Here is a 24,789-nt window from a genome sequence, read left to right as displayed (position 1 = left end):
TCTGATACTAGTTTTACTGGAATCACATTAAGTTTATAAATTACCTCAGGGAGGATTTGACATCTTGATTTTGTTCATGTTTTTTCCCATTCTTCAGAATTGTGGTAAAATACACATGACATAAAATTCATTATCTTCACCATTTTTAAGTGCACAGTTCAGTGGTATTAAGTCTACTCATGTTATTGTGCAACCATCACCACCATGCACCCACAGAACTCTTTTTATCATACAAAACTGAAACTCTATACCTATTAAACAACTGCCTATTCCCTCCTCCCCTCAGGCCCTGGCACCACCATTCTACTTTCTGTCCCTATGATTTGACTATTCTGAGTATCTTGTATAAGTGGAACATACAGTATTTGCCTTTTTGTAACAGGCTTATTTCACTTAGCAAATGTGAAAATTATCCGTGTTGTAGCCTGTATCAGACTTTCCTACATTTTTAAGGCTGAATAATATTCCATTGTAGGCATACACCACATTTTGCTTATCCATTCATCTGGTGATGGACATTTGGGTTTCTTCTCCATTTTAGCTATTGTGATAATGCTGCTATGAACATGGCTGTACAAATATCTCCTTGAGACCTTCCTTTCAACTCTTTTGTGTATTACCAGAAGTGGACTAGCTGGACCTAATGGTAATTCTATTTTTAACTTTTTGAGAAACTGCTGCACAGCGGCTGTACCATATTACATTCTCACTAACAGTGCACAAGCGTTCCAATTTCTCTATATCCTTGCCAACATTGTTATTTTCTGTTTTTTTCCTTTCTTTCATTTTTTTTTTTTTTACTAGTAGCTATCCTAATGCGTGTGAGGTGGTACCTCATTCTAGTTTTGATTTGCATTTCGCTAATGTGATAGTGATGTTGAATATCTTTTCATGTGCGTATTGGTCATTGTGTATCTTCTTTGGAGAAATGTCTATACAAGGCCTTTGCCCATTTTTGAATCAGGTTGTTTTTGTTGTTGTTTTTGAGCTTTAGGATTTCTCTATATATTCTGGACATTAATCCCCTGATCAGATTTATGTTTTGCACATATTTTCTCCCATTCTGTGGGCTGCCTTTCTACTCTCTTGATAGTGTCTCTTGATGCACAACATTTTAAAATTTTCATGAAATCCAGTTTGTCAATTTTTTATTCTGGTGCCTGTGCCTTTGGGGTCAGATCCAAGAAATCATTGCCAGATCTAATGTGAAGGTTTTTCCCTATTTTTCCTTTTAAGAGTTTTATAGGTTTAGATCTTAAATTTAAGTCATAGATTTGTTTTGAGTTAATTTTTGTATATGGTGATCATACTTTTGTATGCAGATATCCAGTTTTCCCAGTACCATTTGTTGAAAAAAAACGTCTTTTTCCAATTGAATCATCTTGGCATCCTTGTCAAAAAATCATTTCAGGCTTCCCTGGTGGCATAGTGGCTAAGAATCCGCTTGCCAATGCAGGAGACACGGGTTCGAGCCCTGGTCCGGGAAGATCCCACATGCCACGGAGCAACTAAGCCCGTGAGCCACAACTACTGACCCTGTGCTCTAGAGCCTGTGAGCCACAACTACTGAACCCATGCGCCGCAACTACTAAAGCCTGCACACCCTAGAGCTCGTGCTCTTCAACAAGAGAAGCCACCACAATAAGAAGCCCGCGCACCACAACGAAGAGTAGCCCCTGCTCCCTGCAGCTAGAGAAAGCCCACGCGCAGCAAAGAAGACCCAAAAATAAATAAATAAATAAATCTAAAAAAAAAATCATTTGAGCATATATGTGAAGGTGTATTTTTGGACTCCCTATTCTATTCCATTGGTCCATATGTCTGTCTTTATGCCAGTACTATACCATTTTTATTATCGTATCTTTGCAGTTAGTTTTGAAATCAGAAAGTATAAGTCCTCCAGCTTTATTCTTTTTCAGGATTGTTTTGGATATTCAAGGTCCCTTGAGATACCATATGAATTTTAGGATGAGTTTTTACATTTATACAAAAAAGGTCATTGGGATTTTGATGCAAATTGATGATGTTAATTTTTTCTGTACAAGAATATAATAGCATGTCTTTCCATCATTCAAATATGTTCATGTTTTTCAAGAGTATTTTATATTTTTCCTCATAAATGTTTGGACATTATTTCTTGTTCAGTTTATACCTATGTGTTTGATTTATTTATTTAGTTAATTTAGTTAAGTATCTATTTTCTATTGTAAATGGTGTTTTCCATTTTATTTTCTAACTAGTTTTTGTACGTATGTATGTGTGTGTGTGTGTGTGTGTGTGTGTGTATATATATATATATGAAAGCCATTGATTTGTGGATATTGATGCTATAACTCTATTTTGCCAAATTCTCTTACTGTTCTTTTTTTAAATAAATAAATTTATTTATTTATTTATTTTTGGCTGCCTTGGGTCTTTGTTGCTGCGTGCGGGCTTTCTCTAGTTGCAGCGAGCGGGGGATACTCTTCGTTGTGGTGAAAGGGCTTCTCATCACGGTGGCTTCTCTTGTTACAGAGCATGAGCTCTAGGCACATGGGCTTCAGTAGTTGTCGCTCAAGGGCTCTAGAGCGCAGGCTCAGTAGTTGTGGTGCACAGGCTTAGTTGCTCCGTGGCATGTGGGATCTTCCTGGACAGGGGATCAAACCCGTGTCCCCTGCATTGGTGGGCAGATTCTTAACTATTGGGCCATCAGGGAAGTCCCTCTTACTGTTTTAATAGTTTCTTCATTAGAAATTATGATAGTTTATATATGTAATCTTACCATCTGAAAAGAGTTTTTCCTCCTTTTTAATTATTATGCCTGGGTTGCTTTCTCTTGTTTAATTATATTAGCTAATACCTCCAACATATAGTAAAACCCAGCAGAGATATTGGGTACTTTGACTTCTCCTGACTCTAATGTGAAAGCCTCTAGTGTTTCTCCATTAAATAATATGTTGGCTTTGGGTTAATATATAGAGAGACACACTTTGGAAACAAAAATGAATATTCTCAAGGAATTTAAAGACTCATGGAAGGAGATAGACAAGGAAACAAACTATTTTAATAGTATAATAACATCTGCCATATGCACAAATTGATGTAGATGTACCTTAGAAAAGGCAGTTTTGGTGGTGAGACAGTGATGTTTCTTGATAGACTTGATATCTGTGTTGAGACCCCGATGTAATTAGGAGTTAAATAGAGAAGGAGGGAAGAGAATTTCACATAAAAGTAATTGCATGGTCAAAGGATAGGAGATAAAAAAAAAGCAGAACTCTATTTGGGACATAGAAGTTCAGTTTAGTGAAAGGTGGGGATTGAAGGGAAGTAGATAGTGAACAGAGTTGAGTCGGTACAGTAAGTCAAGGAGTTTGAATTTTCTACTAGGGCACTGATGATTAAACAATGGTGTTCAAGTGTTTTAAGTAGGGGCTACACTTGATCAGTGGTTTTGAAATTCCTCCTAAAAGAGGTAGCATATATATATCCCTGCCCCATTGGTGTTGTGCTTTGCCATGTGGCTTGCTTTGGCCAGTGGGATGTTAGTGGATATGACATAAGCAAAGACTTAAAATGTACTTGTGGTTGAGTAATGCAGTTGTGTTTGTCCTTTTGAAATGTTTCCATTACCATGAGAAGAGCTTGCCTTGAGGAGCCCATTGGATTCAGAACAATAAGAAAAACAGAGCAGACCTGAACCAAATCTGCAGTCTGGAGCCAAGCCTCGAAAATCCTACTGGAATAAGTAAAAGCTGTCTTACTCACATATGTGATGTGAACAAAAACGATTATTGTTATAAACCACTGAGTATTGGGCTTGCTTGTCTCACAGCGTTATTACTACCACAGCTGACCAATAAAGAGAAGAAAGCATAACAAAATAAGTCCTATTTTAAGATAATTAAAATCTTCCTACTGATGTGTAATGGTGGTCTGACTAGGATGATGGCAGAAGAAACAGAAGAGGACACTTTGAGAGACATAAAAAAGACGGAATTTAAAGGGCTCAGTGATTAGTTGGATATCAGAGTTAGGGATGGAGAAGAGGAAAGCATGCCCAGATTTCTTGCTTATGCAACTGGGAGAGTTGGGGGACCTTTCTGTGAGACACAGACCACAGGAAGAAGAGTAGGATCAAAGGTTTGGCTTTGAACTTGTTGGAGCTCAGCTGCCAATGCACAATCAAGTGGAAATGTCCCTGACATCTGTCTATCCATCTGTAAAATGAGGATAACATCATGTGTCTCTACCTACCTCAACGGCTCTTGTGGAGAACAAACAAGATAAAACATGCAGAAGGACTTTGTAAAGAACATACTACCAATCAACTGTGATAATTATTAAAATTAAAACACTAACACTTTCATTTTCATGCTGCCAGATGCAAAAAGCACACTTTAATTTTATTTTTGAAACTATGCTACTGAGTCTGTTTCTAGTTATACATTCTTTTTTTTATTTTTTGAGAGAAGGCAGAGCTGATGCTTCTGAGAAGCAGTGTAAACAACATATATGTATTTTCAAAGATGTGGAAGGAGAGGACTTAGAGACAAAAGGTCCTAGGGCTGGCAGTGAGAAGAGCCAGGCTCTAACTGTGAGACCTTGAACTATCATTTAAGCTCTCTGGGCCTCTTATTCTTCATTTGTGAAATGAAAGTTTGTATTTGTTGATTTCTAAGCTACCCTTACTGTTCTTGGATACATGAAACTACAGATTCTCTTAACATTTTCAGCTTTACTTACCTCCTACTAACGATAGTCTTTAAATTTATCTGTAATTTAGAATAGAGTTTCATACTTGCCTGTCCCCACCCATGTTGGCTCAAGTCTCTATCAGTTACTTTTCTTTTAGAGCAAATTCAGCTGGTCCAGATTGCCTGTTACATCCCAGGCAGGAAGGCTTATTTTCATCTGTATATAAGGAATAAGGATCTAGAAGTTCTAATTGGTTTACTTCTTTCACTGTGGCAAGATTCCCTTTACCACTTAGTCAAGGTGGTAGTGAGGGTCTCTGTACCAGGCAACTGGCTGCCACTGGCCGCCCAGGACCATACACTCGGCAGACAGAACCAATTAGGCCCCCACTTCCTATGAGGTATTGCTGTGTTTGGTGGCTGGGTGTTAGCCCTGCTGAGCCTCCCATCAGAAACCTCCTTGAATACTGGGAGAGGAGGGACAAGTCATCTCCCTCTGGCACTACAGAGCTAGCAAAGAATCCAGATTGTGGAGGTCCAAGAACAGCCTACCCAATGAACATTCTGCCTTTTACAATGGCTAATCCAGAAACTGTACCCCAAATGGGTAACTTGATGTGATAGGGAGAGTGCCAAGAAACAAAATTTCATTTATAAGAGAAAAACTAGAAGTGACTTAAATGCCCATCAATAAGGGATTAGTTAAATGAGCCATGTTATATCCATATAAAAGAATGAATACAGTTTGGGGATTAAGGACCTAGAACCTGGGCCTCAACTGTGGCTCTGCCACTTCTCAGCCTTATGACCTGGGCAAGGCACTTGACCTCTTTGTTTTTCAGTTCCTTCATATATGATCTGAAGATAATAAGAGTTCCTACCTCATTGGGTGCTTGGGGAGTAGTAAATTAGTTAATATATGTAAAGAGCTTAGAATAGTGCCTGGCACATAGTAAATGCTATATAAGTGTTAGTTCTGATTGTGACTCTCATAGAGACAATAAACATGATGCTTAGGATGGATTTTTTGAAGCTGGGGGAGAATTCTTGATATGAAGTGAATAGACCAGGATAATAAAGAGTATATACATAATGGTTCATATTCAGTGTCCATGCATGGAAGAAAGAAGAGAAAGAAATATACCACTATTTGATTGAGTTTTAATTTCTTCTTATTTATATTCTTCCATTTTACAAAATTTCTACAAGAGTGTATAATATTTTATAACTAGAAGGATCAATAAAAATTTTAGGAAGGAAAAAGAGAAGTCCCCAGTGTTTGAGACCTTGCAGAACATGGTCTGAAGTCCATTGGTGGACTGGTAACCACTCCAAAGTTTAATCTTTGCAGAGTTCTCATGAGCAAAAGATCCCAAATCCACAGGATTTTATATTCTCATGACTGGAAACTAGTGAGCATCTGAGTGATTTAGTAAGGGCTATTAAAATTATAAACTAAAAATAGTTATGTTAGAGTTTACTGCAGACTCTAAGTCAGTATTCTACTAAAATGTCTGGCTGTTACTTCATGCTTGGCAGTACTACAAAACTCCTCTATATGTTGGTTTAATTGCAACTTCAGCAATTTTTGGAAATGGTACTTTGTTACCAATGAATCATTAGTTTGTCTTGATTTGGGTCCAGTTTTCAATTGCTGCTACTCTTGCTTTTTAATTACAAAGTAATAATCATTTAGATTCATCGTTACCAAGTTAGTTTGTTGTGGATTGTTTGGTTGATTCTTAACAGAGTGCAGTGATAATATATTTATATCAAGACAGTTTAAGGCTGATAATTTTTTGATGTCTAGACATATTTCATTGGATTTTGAATATAAATGATCTTTTCCTGTAATGTTAAAGCAGACGAACCCTCCCTCTCTAGCACACCCCAAATTTGCATGTATGGTGACATCACTGTATAACTATCGCTGAGTTAGTCACAGATAGAACAGGTTGACCAATTCAGTTAGTGGTCAGCAAAGATGCAATATACAAAATGACCTTAAAATTCATTTTCAGATGAAAAAAAATGATTCTAATTCTATCTGATGCAAAATGTGTTAATTACCATTAGTAGAAGCATGTGTTGGTGTGAGTCTATGTTTCCAACCTAACTCTCAATTTTCCTAGCCAATTACCAAGAAAAGTTCAGGTATTTGTTACTCACTTGGCCATCCAGAAATCTGCAACTGAGTGCTCCCGTTAGGAGTTTCTGGTTGTCCTCTGGTTTCTGGTTTTTCTCTGGGTGCTTGCTCTTTTCCACATCATCTGGGTCATAATTGATTTGATGATCTATGGGATTAGTAGAAGCTGGGGGGTCTCTGCTAATCTGCTTTGCAGTACCAGACACTGATTTCTGGAGTACTGTTTGAGTTTCTGCCTTCAAGTTCTCATTCTCCTTGCTGGGAAGAAACAGTTTTGCACTTTGTTACTCAGGGCAGACTCCATCTGCACTAGGCTGGCATAAGCAAAGTAAGGTATTAGTATGGCGTTGGGAACATTGGTAACTTAGCATGGCGTAATGAAGAAGTAAACATTGGTTATTTGTCTAGGGATCATTTACCATAGAGAGACCACGTTATTCTCTTCTCAGGCTTTATCTTCCACATACTCATAAGCTGTCCATCTGCTCCAGAACCCTTACTGTAAGAAACGGCAGTGTCAAAGATGAACCGTAAAGGTTATCACATATCTTTTTTACTTACAAGTCTAACAGGTATTTCCAGTGTTTGCAACTAGAAAAGGAAGAAAGTCAAGGCAGTTTGCCAGCTCCAGTTCTGCTCTATGTCTCTCCTTAATTGCCTCACCGTGAGGCTTCTTTTTCTCTCAGTAGTCTTCCATTTAATTTTAATATTAAATATAGAGGGAAAAAAAAACCTGTAGGAAATTTAAATAAAAAACAAAAATCTAAAAATTATTCAACGTTGTTTAATAACTAAAGACATAAGTCAAAACAATTACAAGGTATTGTTTTATTTGTTTATTTTATTTTATTTTTTTAAGTATTATTTATTTTTTAAATATTTGGCTGCATTGGGTCTTTGTTGCTGTGAGTGGGCTATTTTCTGGTTGCGGTGAGTAGGGGCTACTTTTCATTGTGGTGCACGGGCTTCTCATTGTGGTGGCTTCTCTTGTTGTGGAGCACAGGCTCTAGGCACGCAGGCTTCAGTAGTTGTGGCATGCGGTCTCAGTAGTTGTGGCTTGCGGGCTCTAGAGCACAGGCTCAGTAGTTGTGGCACATGGGCTTAGTTGCTCTGTGGCATGTGGGATCTTCCCAGACCAGGGCTTGAACCTGAGTCCCCTGTCCCTTGCATTGGCGGGTGGATTCTTAACCACTGCGCCACCAGGGAAGCCCAAGGCATTGTTTTAAATACAGAAAACTTCTTTGGAAATAAGAAAAACAAATGCTCATGGTCACATAAATAGATATAATTCTTATAGTGGATGACCAGACTAAACATGTTAAGAGTCAGGAACTTGAAATTTTTAACCTAGTAAATCAATGCAGAAAAAGAAAAATTTAAAACTCTAAGTATTTTTTAATAGATGGATGTGTTGAGTATTTCATTCTATGTTCATATGAGAGAATGTATGGAGCCATTAAAATAGTTATGAATAATTTTAATGACAAAAGAAAATGTCTACTTATACAAATAAATGAAAATACATAATTATCTTAACTATAAATTCATGTATAGATATATATGTGTTCATGTGTTAGAGTACATAGTATATCTAGAAGGAAATGTCAGAAGTAAACAGTAAGTATCTCCTAACAGAAGTTAGGATATTGCATTATGCTATATTATATCATATTATATCTTATAAAACTATTATTCTAACTTTCCTACATGAGGAAATGTTATTTTATTATCAGGAAAAATAAATTTAAAAATAGCTATGCCTTAAGCAGAACACTCTATGACATAAATCACAGCAAGATCCTTTTTGACCCACCTTCTAGAGTAATGGAAATAAAAACAAAAATAAACAAATGGGACCTAATGAAACTTAAAAGCTTTTGCACAGAAAAGGAAACCACAAACAAGATGAAAAGACAACACTCAGAATGGGAGAAAATATTTGCAAATGAAGCAACAGACAAAGGGTTAATCTCCAAAATTTACAAGCAGCTCATGCAGCTCAATATCAAAAAACCAAAAAACCCAATCCAAAAATGGGCAGAAGACCTAAATAGACATTTCTCCAAAGAAGAGATACAGACTGCCAACAAACACATGAAAGGATGCTCAACATCACTAATCATAAGAGAAATGCAAATCAAAACTACAATGAGGTATCACCTCACAATGTTCAGAATGGTTATCATCAAAAAATCTAGAAACAATAAATGCTGGAGAGGGTGTGGAGAAAAGGGAACCCTCTTGCGCTGTTGGTAGGAATGTAAATTGGTACAGCCACTGTGGAGAACAGTATGGAGGTTCCTTAAAAAACTAACAATAGAACTACCATACGACCCAGCAATCCCACTACTGGGCATTTACCCGGAGAAAACCATAATTCAAAAAGAGGCACATACCACAATGTTCATTGCAGCTCTATTTACAATAGCCAGGACATGGAAGCAACCTAAGTGTCCATTGACAGATGAATGGATAAAGGTGGCACATATATACAATGGAATATTACTCAGCCATAAAAAGAAACGAAATTGAGTTATTTGTAGTGAGGTAGGTGGACCTAGAGTCTGTCATACAGAGTGAAGTTAAGTCAGAAAGAGAACAACAAATACCTTATGCTAACACATATATATGGAGTCTAAAAAAAAAAAAAAAGGTTCTGAAGAACCTAAGGGCAGGACAGGAATAAAGACGCAGACATAGAGAATGGACTTGAGGACACGGGGAGGGGGAAGGGTAAGCTGGGACGAAGTGAGAGAGTGGCATGGACATATATACACTACCAAATGTAAAATAGATACCTAGTGGGAAGCAGCCGCATAGCACAGGGAGATCAGCTCGGTACTTTGTGACCACTTAGAGGGGTGGGATAGGGAGTGTGGGAGGGAGATGCAAGAGGGAGGTGATATGGGGATATATGTATATGTACAGCTGATTCACTTTGTTATATAGCAGAAACTAACACACCATTGTAAAGCAATTGTACTCCAATAAAGATGTTAAAAAAATAAATAAAATTAAAAAAAATAGCTATGCCTTATGCCTAGATGGTTGTATAAATTTTAGCTCTTGTTATTGACACAGTGGAAAGGACCCATTTTAAAGCATGTCATGTTATGTGAGCATAAAACAATTGCTACAATACTTGTTTATTTGAATAAGGCCAAGATTTGATGTATGTATATTTTTTACATTAATTCTCTTAGTCATGGCAGCATGAGAAGCAAAGAAGGCTTAAGAAAGAACTCTGAGGAACACCTACATTTACAGAGGGAAGAGCCCTAAAAGGAGATTTAGAAGAAATTCTAAGTAAGGTGGAAGGGAAACCAGGAGAATGTGGTCTGGCAGCAAAGTGAAGAGAATGTTTCCAGAGAGAGGGCATAGTCAACAGTGTCATATGCTGCTGAGAAAGATGAGTCCTGAAAAGTGTCCGTTGAGTTAAGCCATAAGTACGTCATCAGGAATCTTGATAAGGGGAGCTTCCTGAGGTAACAGAGGTGGACACTAGAGTGAAGTGGGTTGAGGTAAGAGGGGAGACAAAAAGCTAAAGGTAGGAAGTATAAAGACCTCTTTGAAGAATTTTGGTTGCAAGAGGAGAGAGCGATGGGGTGGTGACTGGAGTGCAATGTTGATTTCAGATAGGGCTTTGTTATTATTATGTTTATCTCCAAAATATACAAACAGCTTGTACAACTCAACAACAAAAAAACAAACAACCCAATCAAAAAATGGGCAGAAGACCTTAATAGATATTCCTCCAAAGAAGACATATAGATGGCCAGTAGGCACATGAAAAGATGCTCAACATTGCTAATTACTAGAGAAATGCAAATCAAAACTACAATGAGATACCACCTCACACTGGTCAGAATGGCTATCATTAAAAAGTCTACAAATAACAAATGCTGGAGAGGGTGTGGAGAAAAGGGAACCCTCCTACACTGTTGGTGGGAATGTAAGTTGGTGCAGCCACTATGGAAAACAATGTGGAGGTTCTTCAGAAAATTAAAAATAGAATTACCATATGGTTCAGCAATCCCACTCCTGGGTATATACCTGGACAAAACTATAATTCAACAAGATACATGCACATCTATGTTCATAGAAGCACTATTCACAACAGCCAAAACATGGAAACAACCTAAATGTCCATCAATAGAAGAATGGATAAAGAAGATGTGGTAAATATATACAATGGAATACTACTCATTCTTAAAAAAGAACGAAATAATGCCATTTGCAGCAACATGAATGCAACTAGAGATTATCATACTAAGTGAAGTAAGTCAGAAACAGAAAGACAAATACCATATGATATCACTTATATGTGGAATCTAAAATATGGCACCAGTGAACGTATCTACAAAACAGAAACAGACTCACAGACATAGAGAAGAGACCTGTGGTTGCCAAGGGGGAGAGGCGTGAAGGAGGGAAGGACCGGGAGTTTGGGATTAGCAGATGTAAGCTATTGTATATAGAATGAATAAATAACAAGGTCCTACTACTGTGTAGCACAGAGAACTATATTCAATATCCTGTGCTAAACCATAAGGGAAAGGAATATAAAAAAAAGCATGTCTCTATGTGTATCACTGAGTCACTTTGCTGCACAGCAGAGATTGGCTCAACATTGTAAATCAACTATACTTCAATTAAAAAAACCCAAAATTATAAAAAAGAAACTAAAGACAGTAGGGACTTTAACATATTTAAATGAAGAGCCGGGACTTCCCTGGTGGCACAGTAGTTAGGAACCAGCCTGCCAATGCAGGGGACACAGGTTCTATCCCTGGTCTGGGAAGACTCCACGTGCTGCAGAGCAACTAAGCCTGTGTGCCACAACTACTGAGCCTGTGCTCTAGAGCCTGCGAGCCAAAACCTCTGAAGCCCGCATGCCTAGAGCCCGTGCTCCGCAACAAGAGAAGCCACCGCAATGAGAAGCCCACTCATAGCAATGAAGAGCAGTTCCCGCTCACCACAACTAGAGAAAGCCCGCGTGCAGCAACGAAGACCCAACGTAGCCATGAATAAATAAAAAAATAAATAAACAAACAAAAAATAAATGAAGAGCCAGCTGACCAAAGGAGAGGATATCATTGATTAAATAAGGTGAACCCTGACAAAGTAAGATCTCTGAGAGAACAGAGATAGAAATGAAACTTCAGGGTGGGGAAGTAGGAAGATGAGTGAGGATGTAGGCAAATTTTAACATTTGGCGACAGGAGACTGACCAAATTGCTGACAGCTTGAATTTTCTCTTTGACATACAAGGTATGGTTACCTGTTGGGTCTCAAGAAAGGAAATGCTGGGGTAGGAAGTCTGAATTAAGGACATACGGCCTGACATAGCTTCTATAAAGAGTGGAAGATAGCTGATCAGAAAAATAAGGAAGGTTGGCTGGGCACAACTGAGCAGCCACTGAAGGTTGGAGACCATGGATTTTGCAGCATCAGTTGGAGAGGGCACATGCCCAGTAGTCCTTGTGGAGATGCAAGGAAGGCAGACAGCAGGGCTCGTCCAGGGCTGGGGCTTTGCCAGACAGGTGCAATCAAATGGCAATACAGCAAGATGGGAATGCTAGAAGAAGAGTGTATATATAACACATAGTTCTTGCAATGAGAGAAGACATATAACATATGGTCCCTGACCTCAAGAAATTTCATTTCATTTTGCTGTCCAAAAATAACAGAAATAATGTTAACAACTGGTATAAACTTGCTTCTAGAAGTCAGGGTAGTGGTTATCTTTGGGGGGAGGTATAAAGTCCAGAAGGGAACATCAGGGGGCCTTCTAGGATTTTGGTACCATTCTGTTTCTGGATCTGGATGTCTGATGCAAGGGTAAATGAGATTTGTGAAAATTCAGTGAGTGGTATACTTGTAATGTGCACTTTTATATATTACATAGGTATATTTCTATAAAGTGTTAAAAGAAATTGGCATAAAATTTACATAAATAATATGAAATCTACCTAATTGGTATATAAATAAATGTCAAGTGAATGTTACAAAGAATCAGTGCTATTTGAAGTTCCTAAGAAAGATAAGTAACTATGGTTTGCAATGGTTGCAAAAATAATAGTATTACTGGGCTTCCCTGGAGGTGCAGTGGTTGAGAGTCCGCCTGCCGATGCAGGGGACACGGGTTCATGTCCCGGTCCGGGACGATCCCACATGCCGCGGAGCGGCTGGGCCCGTGAGCCATGGCCGCTGGGCCTGTGCGTCCGGAGCCTGTGCTCCGCAATGGGAGAGGCCACAACAGTGAGAGGCCCACATACCGCAAAAATAAAATAAAATAAAAAAAAATAATAGTATTACTGAGTATTTAGCTACATGGCACCCACATTATAGCCATTTACAAACATTCTTTTATTTAATCTTTAGATCAACCCTATGGGCAGGTACTCGTATTACTTTCATTTTAGGATGAAGAAATTAAGGTTCCGACAGTTCACGCGATTTGTCCAATTCTACATAGATACATCCACAGGGTCTAAGTCTTCTTGATTGCACCTTGATTGCTCCGAGTCAGGAAAGGATCCATGGAAGTTAGGGAATATGTGAGGAACAGAAATTAGAGGACGAGGCATGCAGGAAGTGCAGGATTAAAAAGCAAAAATGGTCCTGGGGCAGACAGTTAACTCTTCTGGATGAAGACAAGGGGGATGAATCATCTTTGCTTTAATCACCTTCAAAATCATTTTGTGGGCAGTCTCAGGACAGAATTGCCCGAGAAATGTTAAATGTAACTGTCTGTTAAAACAGCCACAGTAGATGTAAAATCAAAAATGACCTGTTAACTCTGTTCAAAGTAAAAGCTGTTTTTCTTTTTTTTAAAACAAACAACATACATAGCACTTTAAAATTATGAGAAAGACTCCCTAGCTGAGAAATGGCATGTGTCTGCTATTAGCACAATTCGTCAACAGGCATTTGTGGTTATGTTGTTCACAAACCCACAGTTCTTTCTTCTAGGCTTGTGTGCTATCTACCTGCAGTATTGAAAATAGAAATTTGCCATTTCAAAGGAAGGAAAAAAATGTCATCAATACTGTCTAGGAAGCAAGACACAGCTAGCTTCCTCATATGTACTGCTAACCTCAGCTGCTGCTCTCAGGGATGCTGTGAAGGGTTTAGTGTCATCTGGGAACTATGGCAATTAGGAAGGATGACAGTAATGCTGGATGATAAATAAATGAGGAGAAAACTGTCCAATTGTTCCCTTTCTCACACTAGGCTCTTCCTGCAAATCAGCCCTTTAGTGCCACCCTTTTGTAGAGCTCAGAGTCTCAGCATTAGAAAGAAACATTGCAAGGGTGTCTAGTAGCATCCTCTGCCCAAAGCAATGTACAGATCCCACACTGGCCCCACCTCCCATGCAACTTCATCTCACCAGATCTCACATTTGATTTGGATTACACCCCTCGTGAGAACATCAACTCGCAAATGGAGGACCCAGGGGGCTCAGCAGAAAGGTCACCAGATGCCATCTTAAAGGTCTGCCAGCCTTGGCAGAGGTTCAGTGCTGCCAATTTCCAACTGCGTACCATCTAACAGGCCTCAAAGCCTCTGGAGAAGACAGTCCGGAGTGTGCCAACACAGTGAACGGGGATCTAATTTCAGTAAATGAAAGCATGTTCTTGTTTGGAAGTAATAACAGATAATTGGCACAACCAGGCTTTTCTCTTTTAAAAAGACAACAACAAAATAAAAAATAAAGTGGGACTGGGGAGGGGACTGCAGCTGAAAATCTCACCAAACTCCATGGGGAAGCTGAAACGTAAAGCCTGTGCTAATGTAGCAAATGTTGTTGTGATGAAATGTGAGGGTTTTTTCCTCTTCTTTTTTTTTTTTTTTTTTTTGTTTACTCCCTGGAGCCATCCATATACTATTATCATTGATGTTTAGTCTTCAGAAAGATTTTTAAAGTACATTAATTCCCAAACCCATGCCCAAATTATTTCTTTGTCATTGTAATTATGCTAGCTAACATGTCCTAAATGCTTATTTCTATGTGTCAGCCACTGTGTATAAGTTCACATAAATTATTTCACGTTATTCTAATAATCCTGAAAAGTAGGTATTATGATCATCATTGTACAGATGAGAAAAAAAATCATAAGGGAGATTAAGTAAATTGCTCATTGATAAACTGATAATAAGTAGAGATCTAGGGCTCAGACCCAGGTCTGTATGGCTCCAAAGCGTGTACTCCTTCCTCCACATTTCTCCTCAACTTCATACCCATAATAAAGAAACTGGCTACTGTTAAACAAGAGGATTTTGATTCTCTTTTAAAATGTTAATAAAAAATAATGTATATAGAAGTACCTAGTCCATCTTCCAACCTAGGCTTATAAAGTCCCTCTCAGAACACCCAAGTGGCCATCCTTCAGCTTTGGTTTGTACCTTCCCAGGGACAAGGGATTCATAACATTCCCAAAGTTATTTCCAAAGTATCCCACATCTCTCTTCATAGCATTGAGCCACATTCTGACAACAATGAAAATAACCAAAGTGTATTTTTCATGGCATTTTTCACTATACTACTTTACAGAATGAGAATAGTTTCTCAAATTGGGGCCATTTTGGCTGCAAAATTAGTAACCAGTTCAATCACCAATTGTTCTTTGGTATGACTTACTCCTCCCCTCCCCCTTTTCTTTTCTTTTTTAATTGAGGTATAGTTGACTCACAATGTTATATTAGTTTCTGGTTACGGCACAGTAATTCACTATCATTATAGATTTTACTCCATATAAAGTTATTATAAAATGTTGGCTATATTCCCTGTGCTGTACATTTTATACATGTTTTATACCTAGTTGTTTGTACCTCTTTGTCCCCTTCACCCATTTGCTCCTCCCCCAACCCCTCTCCTCTCTGGCAACCACCAGTCTGTTCTCTGTAACTGCGAGTCCCTTTCTGTCTTGTTATATTCATTTGTTTTATTCTTTAGCTTCCACATATAAGTGAAAACATACAGTATTTGTTTTTCTCTGTCTGACTTATTTCACTAAGCATCCAGGTCCATCCGTGTTGTGATAAATGGCAAAATTTCATTCTTTTTATGGCTAAGTAATATTCCATTGCATATATAATGTTGTTTATCCATTCATCTGTTGATGAACACTTAGGTTGCTTCCATATCTTGGTTACTGTAAATAATGCTATGAACATTGGGATGCACATATCTTTTCCAATTAGTGTTTTCATATTCTTCAGATAAATTAACTCACAGGAGATGATATGCCAACATACCTACTCTTCTGAAACCTTCTTTTTACATGTAAGTCCAATTCTACAGCATTAGGCATATTTACACCATGGGTGTTTTCTTCTGTTTTACTTGTTTTTTAGCTATGCATTATTACCTTCTTAGGGTTGCAGTGAGCATCCAATCCACTCACTGTCTTCAGGTTGTGTTGTCTTCAAAGATCTCACAGTTAAGTGGGAAAAGCAGACATTTAAACAGAAAATTATAATATAATGTGATAATTGAAAAAATGGAGTATGTAAAAAAAAGATATAGAATCACAGAGGGTTGTCAAACCAAATCTGCTTAAGAGGAGTGGAAATGACTCCATGAAGGAATTGATTTATAAGATAGCAGGTGAAAGAGAAAGTAAGAGGTGGGAGAATATTCCAGATAGAATGAAGGGCTTGTTCTTGGAGAAAAAGACAGTGATTGAACTTCAGGCCACCTGAGGCGGGTAAGAATTGTGTAGGGTGCTGGATAATAAGATAGAAACTTGGGTCACTCTGAACTTATTAAATCAGAATTTCTGAAAGCAGGACAAGAAAATTTATATTCTTATCAAACACTTCAGATGATTCCTATGTACACTGAAGTTTGAGAAACAATGGCATAGACAATGAAAAAGGAAGGTCTTTTCCATAGTTGTGCAAAATGTACAAATAATTTCAGGCGGTGGCTAAGGACGTGAGCTATATGTCCAAGACACCTGGTTTTGAGTCCTAACCCCCAACATAACTTGTGTGATTTTGATAAGTTATTTCACATCTCTAATTTTCAGTTTCTCATCTGTGAGATTAGAAAAATAATACTTATCAAGATAAGATGTATAAAATATTTAGCACCGAGCCTGGGTTCCCAGTCAGCCCATGACAAATGGTAATTTTATTTTAGTCCTAAGTTAAAGTGCTATCTCCTTTATCAACACCTTTCTCATCACCCAAGTACAGAAGGGGTGCTCTTTCCTTTGGATCCCCAAACTTTCTTTGTTGATAGGTAAAACTAAAGTTTGAAGGATCAACATTTCACAGTTCATAGGAACTGAGGAAAATCTATTTAAACAGATAAAAAGACAGAGTTCATGTAATCTCTCCTACCACCTTGTTATTTACTAATAATAGTAAATACAAGTTATAGAAATCACCCACTTTTAAAAAAAAGCAGATTAATTCATATTTAAAATCTGCTCTGATAAAGCATAATTCTTTGGCATCACATTCCTTCATTTTACAGAAAAAAAAAACCCCAAAACCCCAAACATTGTTGTATCAAAGTGTCCTCAGGTGAATTATACCCAGGAGCTGGCCAGACTGTGCTGTTTTTAAACCTTTGAGCCAACAATTTCAACTATAGGCTTGAAATTGAATGTTCTTTGCACTTGCATTCTCCCCTGTTTCTAAGCAAGATAATTGTGCAACTGCCTGGCCTCTTCATCAATTATCTCCGTGCTTTAAGGCACAGCTCTGAGCCAGGTTTTCCATCCATGCTCTGAGATCCTCGAACGGCTCCTACAGTTCTTCTCTCTCTGTAACATGTTCTGGATACATCTGCAGGGTCTATGGGAACAAGGAGCAATAATGATTGCTATAGGGGTTTTGTTTAATTAGATTGAACTAAATCAGTGGTATGTAAAGAGACCATGGATTTGAAAAGTGTACTATAGGAAAGGAGGGGAGGAATGAATAGGCAGAGCACAGGATTTTTAGGGCAATACTACTCTGTCTGATACTATAATGGTGAATGCGTGCCATTATACATTTATCCAAACCCATAGAATGTACAACACCAAGAGTGAACTTTAAAGTAAACCATGGACTTTCAGTGATTATTATGTGTCAGTGTAGGTTCATCAATTATAACCAATGTACCACTCTGGTGAGGGATGTTGATAATGGGGAAGACTACGCATGTGTGGAGGCAGGAGGTATATGGGATGTCTCTATACCTTCCTTTCAATTTTGCTGTGAACTTAAAACCGCTGTAAAAAATAAAGTCCTAAAAAAAGTGTACTGCATAAAAATAAATCTGTGCTTTCTCAAAATTATAAGTGGTTAAACTATATGTGGCAAGGTATTATGTTATCTCTTTATAGAAAGTTTCCCTGTACGTATACAAGAACTTATGTTTTGTTTTGCTCTTAAACCAAACTAGGATTATACAGTTTTGTGATCTTTTAAAATTTTTCCAGTTGACAATATAATGTGGATACCTTACGCATCAATGTTTCTGTATCCACAAGAACATTTAAAGTGTCTAGATAGTATTTCATTGTATAGATATACAAGAGTTTATTTAACTAGTCCTCTATTATTTGGGAACATTTACTGTTCTCAAATTTTTACTAGTTTAAATATTGCTTCTCTGCTGGACATTCTCCTTTTCTCCGACTTCCTTGCGTCCTCATCCACCCTGAGAAGCTGACCTTTGTGGACTGATCAGCTGGTCAGCTCCCATGTCTTCTGATTCCGGCCCTGGCAGGAGACTGGTTCTCCCTGCAAGAGTGTCTCAAGCTACTTGTGTCTTCTGCCCAAAGGTCATGATTTTCTCCAGGTGGCCTGAGTTACAGAATGCTTCCATCTCAATAACATTCCCCTTTTCCTATCTCTGCAGACCTTGCAGCTGCTAGCCCATGATTCCTGTATTATATCTTGCAATTCTTTTACTCTTGTAAACAAATCCTCCTTGAATCATCCTAATTTGAGTTATGTAATCTGTTTCCTACTGGACCCAGACTTGTATATGCTTGTGTACATTTTTGAAACCAAACCATTACATCTACCCATAATTATTTCCACAGAATTGATTCACAGGTGGTGATTTGATGCCAAAGTACATACACTTTTAAGGCTTTTTATAATCTAAAAAATGATAGCATATGAGTACTCTTTTTCCTAAACCCTTGTCAACCTGGGTATTTCCATTATAAAAACATTTCCAATTTGATTGTTAGAAAATAATATCTCACTGTTGTTTAAACTTCTTTCATTACCACTCAGGTTAATTCCCCACCCCACTCCCCCAACCATACATATATATCTAGTGTTCATTTTTATTTCTTCTTTTGTGAATTGCCTGTCTAGATCTATTGCCAGTTTTTGAAACTGGGCTGATCATCTTTTTCCTATTGATTTGTAAGGGCTCTTTATACATTAAGAGGATTAATTTTTTCCTGTCAAATATGTTGTAAATAGTGTTTTGTTTTTGCCTTTTACTATTTATTATATTTTTGGAAGTGTAGAATTTCAAATGGTAAAGTAACAACTTTTACCTCACAGTCTCAAGATTTAAGATCAATGGCCACCTGTTTTTTATACCATTGATTTGACATTTACTCACATAAAGCCCTATACTCTAATTTAAAGCTCTATGCCTATGTCTTGGGCTGGAGGCATATGTCCCAAACAGTATCTCATGCTCCTTTTTACTTCTCACAGTGTCTAGAATAATAATAATAACTTAAAACCTATTGTAGGAGGTTAATAAAAAATAAAAAAAACAGTGGAAAGGGCATAGGAGAAGTATGATTTTTAGCATATTACTTCATTTCTTTGAACTTGTGAAAACATAGACAATTGTTTGTGCTCTGATATCGTTCTGTTTTAGGGACAGATTGAGTTCATGGATAGTAAGGTAATATGTAGATTATATAGCAAGAAATACAATAAACAAAGATAAAGTATTACAATTAGTTATTTCTTAAAAAAAAAAGAATAAGTAGGTATTTGAATTTTTAAATCACTAAGTTTATCCAGGCTTTATGTAGGGACTATAATTGATTATTGCTACCATCTCCCGCCTGGATTACCATAATGACCCCCTAAATGGTCTCTCTCATTTTACTCATGCCTCTTCCAGTTTATACTCCACTCAACAGCCAGAACCATCCTTTAGAAAGCATAAATTCGATTGTGTCCTCCACTGCTCTCAATTTTCCCATGTCTTCCCATTCTACATAGAACAAATCCAGAGTTCCTACCAGGGACCACATGGCCCATGATCTGAGCCCCGAGGGCCTCCCTGATCTCATTTCCTATGCCCCTCCCCTTGTTCACTAGCTCCACCAACTCTAGCTTCCTTGCTCCATAGTTTACTCTCTGTGTAGAACTGTGGAGGCACGGGGATGGTGATGAATACCTGTGGTGTCGCTTGGTACAGACTGACTCTCATGGGTGGAAAATCAGCAGCTACGCAGCTGCCCTGATCTCTGGGTGCTGTGCTCCTGGGAAGTGACACTTTGGCACTTTGTATGAAGCAGGCATAAGACAACCTAGTACCAAAAAAATCTGCTTAGACTCCAGATGCTCAACTTAGGTGCTATTTGTAGCAGTTGTTGGGGAAAGCCAAATGTTCAATATCTGGAGAACTTGGGGTCTGTGGGAAGTTGCAGCCTCTTCTTCTGGGGCAGGAGAGGGAAGAAGAAACTACTAGTTTTATGGAAACTTGGAATCTGGTGAGCCACACCCACTGGGATAGAGTTGGGCTAGTCTTAGCCAGCTTACTGCTAGTTAACCATGGATAAGTCTTATTGGGTAGTTCTGACTCATCTCTACACAGTCTCAGTTAAATGCCATTTGCTTAGAGATGCCTTCTGGAAACATCCCTTGTGATTCCATATACCCTTATGACCCTCCTCCATTTTTCCTCATTGCACTATCCTCACTCAAATGATCATTGTTTACCTGTTTGTTGTATGTCTCCCATCACTAGAATTTTAGGTAACCTGCTGTGTCCCTAAGGCTTGACACTCAGCAAGTACTCAATTAATGTTTGTTAACTGAAAAGATGTCAATTCCATATATGCATTAATTTCTAAAACTGTTAACTTTAACACTTTAAAAGAGTTCAAGAAACTCAAAAATATTGTATTAATGTGAAGGGCTTTGAGGGATTAAAAAGTGACAGAATATGGGCTCCATGAGAGTCATGTGGAAAAATAAAGAATTTTATGTTTATTGGCTCTAAACATCAATGTACATTATTACAAATATTTGCTATTCTTTCCCATAACATCTCGGAGTCAGCTTCCCCCGTGCTTAGCAATTCTATACCAACAGCAATGTAACTATGGAATAAAATGCTTTGGGTCATTGATTCTTGGCATGGGAAGGAACTATAGAGTCCAACTTTATTCACCAGAAGCATCTCTACTCACAGGAGTTTCTTGAAAGGGACTCAATTCCTCTTTTATTTAACAACTCAATTCCCAGATTCTATAAATGTTCCCCTAGGCCACATGTCACACCCTGGAGCTTCCATAATGCCACCTCTTTAGTGCTTGCACCTTTAGTGTGCCAGGATCCCTCCTAAAATGTGGCATCCAGGATGAAGCATAGTACTCCCAGGTGACAGGTCTAGTTCTGAGTATGATGCCTGCCTCCTGCCCCACCCCCCATTCCTCTATCTGGACACCTTTGGCTCATGCTGAGCTTAAACCCAAGTGTACAGGGGAAAACCCTCCATTTTATTCTCCACTCTACTCTCTACTACTACCACGCACTACTGGTCATCAAATATGTGTGGGTTTTCCCCACTCTAAGCAGTTCTTTGACATCAGCTGAGGGTCCTACATTTCAATTCCGTTCTGACACTATCTACCTGGAGTTAGCACTGATGCCACAGGTTAAGGGCTCAGTCACACAAGACTGCCCTGCCCCCTTCAGGTGTCAGTCACAAGTCCAGGTTGTTACCTATATTTCTGACAGGGTGGCTATAAATTAGGATTCCCACAATTCCCTCCTCAGGTTTGATGAATTTGCTAGAGTGCCTCACAGAGCTCAGGAAAACCATTTACTCGCTAGATGACTGGTTTACTGTAAAAGGATACAACTCAGGGACAGCCAGATGGAAGAGATGCAGAGGGCAAAGTATTTGAGGAAGGGCATGGAACTTCCATGCATTCTACAGACATAACACCCTCCCAGCACATAGATGTGTTCAGCAGCCTAGATGCTCTCTGAACCCCATACCTTTGGGATTTTTAGGAGGCTCCATCATGTAGTTATGATCAATCATTCACTCAGTCTCCAGCTTCGCTTCCCTCGAGGAGGATAGTGTGGTGTAAGGCACTGAAAGTTCCAAGCTTTTAATCATGGCTTGGTCTTTCTCGTGACCAACCTCCATCCTGGAGCCACCCAGGATCCCACCAAGAGTATCCTCATTAGAACAAAAGATGCCTTATCACTCAGGAAATTCTTAGGGCTTTAGGAGCTTTGTGTCAGGAGCCAGGGTCAAAGATTAAATAGTAGAACAAATGATACTCCTAGTACTCTTATCTCTTAGGAAATTGTGAGAGTTTTAGGAGCTCCATGCCAGGAGCTGGGTGGGAGCAGAGACCAGTATGTATTTTTTTTTAAATTGAAAAATTTTTTTCATTTCTTATTTTCTGGCTGCACTGCACAGCTTTCGGGATCTTAGTTCCCCAACCAGGAATCGAACCCGGGCCCTAGGCAGTGAAGGCACGGAATCCTAACCATTGGACCGCCAGGGAATTCCCAGAGACCAGTATGTATTCTATTACTTCACAGCAAGTAAAACCCAAACATCTATTCTATATAATCACTTACATGTACCCTTATCTAAAGACATACTTTACATACATTTCTCTTGATTTTATCTTGCTGGTTTTCGCTCATTTTCCTGCCAAGTCTTCCCAGCATTCTACTACTTACCTGTTTACTAAAGTGATTTGTCTATCTTCCTTCAGTTGGGGATTTCAAAAAATGTTGACTAAGAACAGGGTCACACATAAATCCTCTCAACCTCCCCACCTCCGACACATTGTGTTTACATCCATTGTTCAGTCACTACCAGGTTGGTATGTCGCCTATCTTAATACTATTCAGTCCAGAATTCTCTGCCTTATTTCAAGGCTTTGTGAGAAAAATGTGCCTAATGACTCACTGAAATTAACCAATACTGTGCTTTATGATTCCCTTCATCTGCACTGCAGTAACCTCATCAATAAAGAGAATGCAGTCAGTTTAGCATGCTCTGTTTTTTAGTCAACATGCACCAACCCTTAGTGACCATCACCTTTGTGTTTTGTTCTCACATCTAATATATTTAATTCTTTGGCCTGTAATTTTGCCAGAGATTGTCCACAAGCCTCAAGTTCTGTGATTTCATTACCAACTTTTATCTCCTTTTAGAAAATGAGATATTTGTCTCAAGTCAACTGGCATATGTTCTTCTGGATCAGCTATCAGATGACTCATCAGGGTTCCATAGTAATATCTTCGTGTTATTTTAGCAACATGGGCCTTTAGACTTGTATTTAAAGCACTAAGAATTGTCTTTCTAGATCTTTCCTTTTCTTGGCATCTATTGTACTCTAATTCATTCATTAGGCTTTCAATATGTACAAGACTTTGCACTCAGTGCTGAGGGTACAGTTGTGCACACAGAATTTACAGGTAAATGGGGGGAACACAGAAATGCATAGGAAATTGTCAGACTGCAATAATCCCTATGAATGCTATGGGAGCCCACAGAGGGAGGGAGGCAGGCAAATCTGAGGCTGGTGATGGTGGCACTTCATTAGATTTGCATTTTAAAAAGATGGTGTGCTAGCTATACTTGAGAATTGGGCTTCTCAAACACGAATGTTGCATAGGCCTCACCTGGGAATTGACAACAGTGCAGATTCTGACTCAGTATGTCTGGAGAGGGGCCTGAGAGTCTGCATTTCTAACAGACTCCCAGGTGAGGTTGATGTTGATGGTCCATAGACTATCCTTTGAGGAACAAGGATTCAGAGAGTGAATGAGAGAATGAGATTAGAGGCAGGGAGCAGGGTTGGAAGGCTGGTGTAGGGATATATGAGGAAAACGATGATGGCACAAACTGAGGGACACCTGTTTTACTCTTTAAGCCTGTACCTTGATCTTTTTTGTGAAAAATATGTATTCTAAGTAGGCATTGAGTATTTTCTGTTCATCTCCTGTTAGTAACTGTCCAGGCTTAACTAAAAAAAGATGGAGGGAGTGGTATTCCAGTCTTAATTCTTAATAAGTGGCCTGACTTTAAGTTCACTGAGGCCTCAGTTGTCTCACCTCATCTGTAAAATGGGAGACTGGTTGTTATGGGTTATGTGCCTCCCCGCCAACTCATATGTTGAAGTCCTAACCCCCAGTATCTCAGAATGTGACCTTATTTGGAAATAGGGTGACTGCAGATGTAATTAGTTAAGATGAAGCCATGCTAGAGTAGTAGAGTTATAAGCCAACTGACTGGTGCCCTTATGAAAAGAGGAAATCTGTACACAGAAACATATATAGGGAGAGGCAAGGAGAGAGACCTGGAACAGAAGGATCCTTCCTGGGCACCTCAGAAGGAGCAGGCCTCTGCCGACACCTTGGTTTCGGCTGACTAGTCTCCAGAACTGTGAGACAATACATTTCTGTTGGTCTAAGCTACCCAGTTTATGGCATTTTCATTCAGCAGCCCTAGCAAACTAATAGACTGATTTGTACATTGAGGATCACTTCTCTGTCTGATATACTATCCATCTTTTCCATACATCCTATAAGAAATCTGAACTAAATGTGGTTATACGAGAATAGTTCTATTTTTCCATCCATTATTAATTTGTAATTTTTTTTAATCCAGATTTTCCTTATAGAGACTTCTTCTTCTTTTGGCTTTTACTTATGTTTCTTATGTACATTTTTTACTTATGGGCTCAATGATTTACCCCAAAGAAAACACCTTCT

At 38.6% G+C, this 24,789-nt stretch overlaps 1 protein-coding gene across 1 annotated transcript in view; it reads right to left on the bottom strand.

Moving 5' to 3' along the window:
• C1H1orf87 (chromosome 1 C1orf87 homolog) overlaps window positions 1-24,789 on the bottom strand; it is a 122,645-nt gene that overhangs the window by 95,302 nt on the left and 2,554 nt on the right. Inside the window, 1 exon segment of the mRNA XM_089921870.1 lies at window positions 6,846-7,080. Within this exon segment, the coding sequence (XP_089777996.1) occupies window positions 6,846-7,080 (235 nt within the window).

This window comes from Delphinapterus leucas, chromosome 1, assembly GCF_059928025.1.
Source record: "Delphinapterus leucas isolate spDelLeu-1000000601 "Yukka" chromosome 1, BTC_Dleu_Yukka2, whole genome shotgun sequence".
Taxonomy (NCBI): Eukaryota; Metazoa; Chordata; class Mammalia; order Artiodactyla; family Monodontidae; genus Delphinapterus; species Delphinapterus leucas.
Note: the sequence above shows the minus strand (reverse complement) of the source record. Positions and strands in the feature narration are given on the sequence as shown.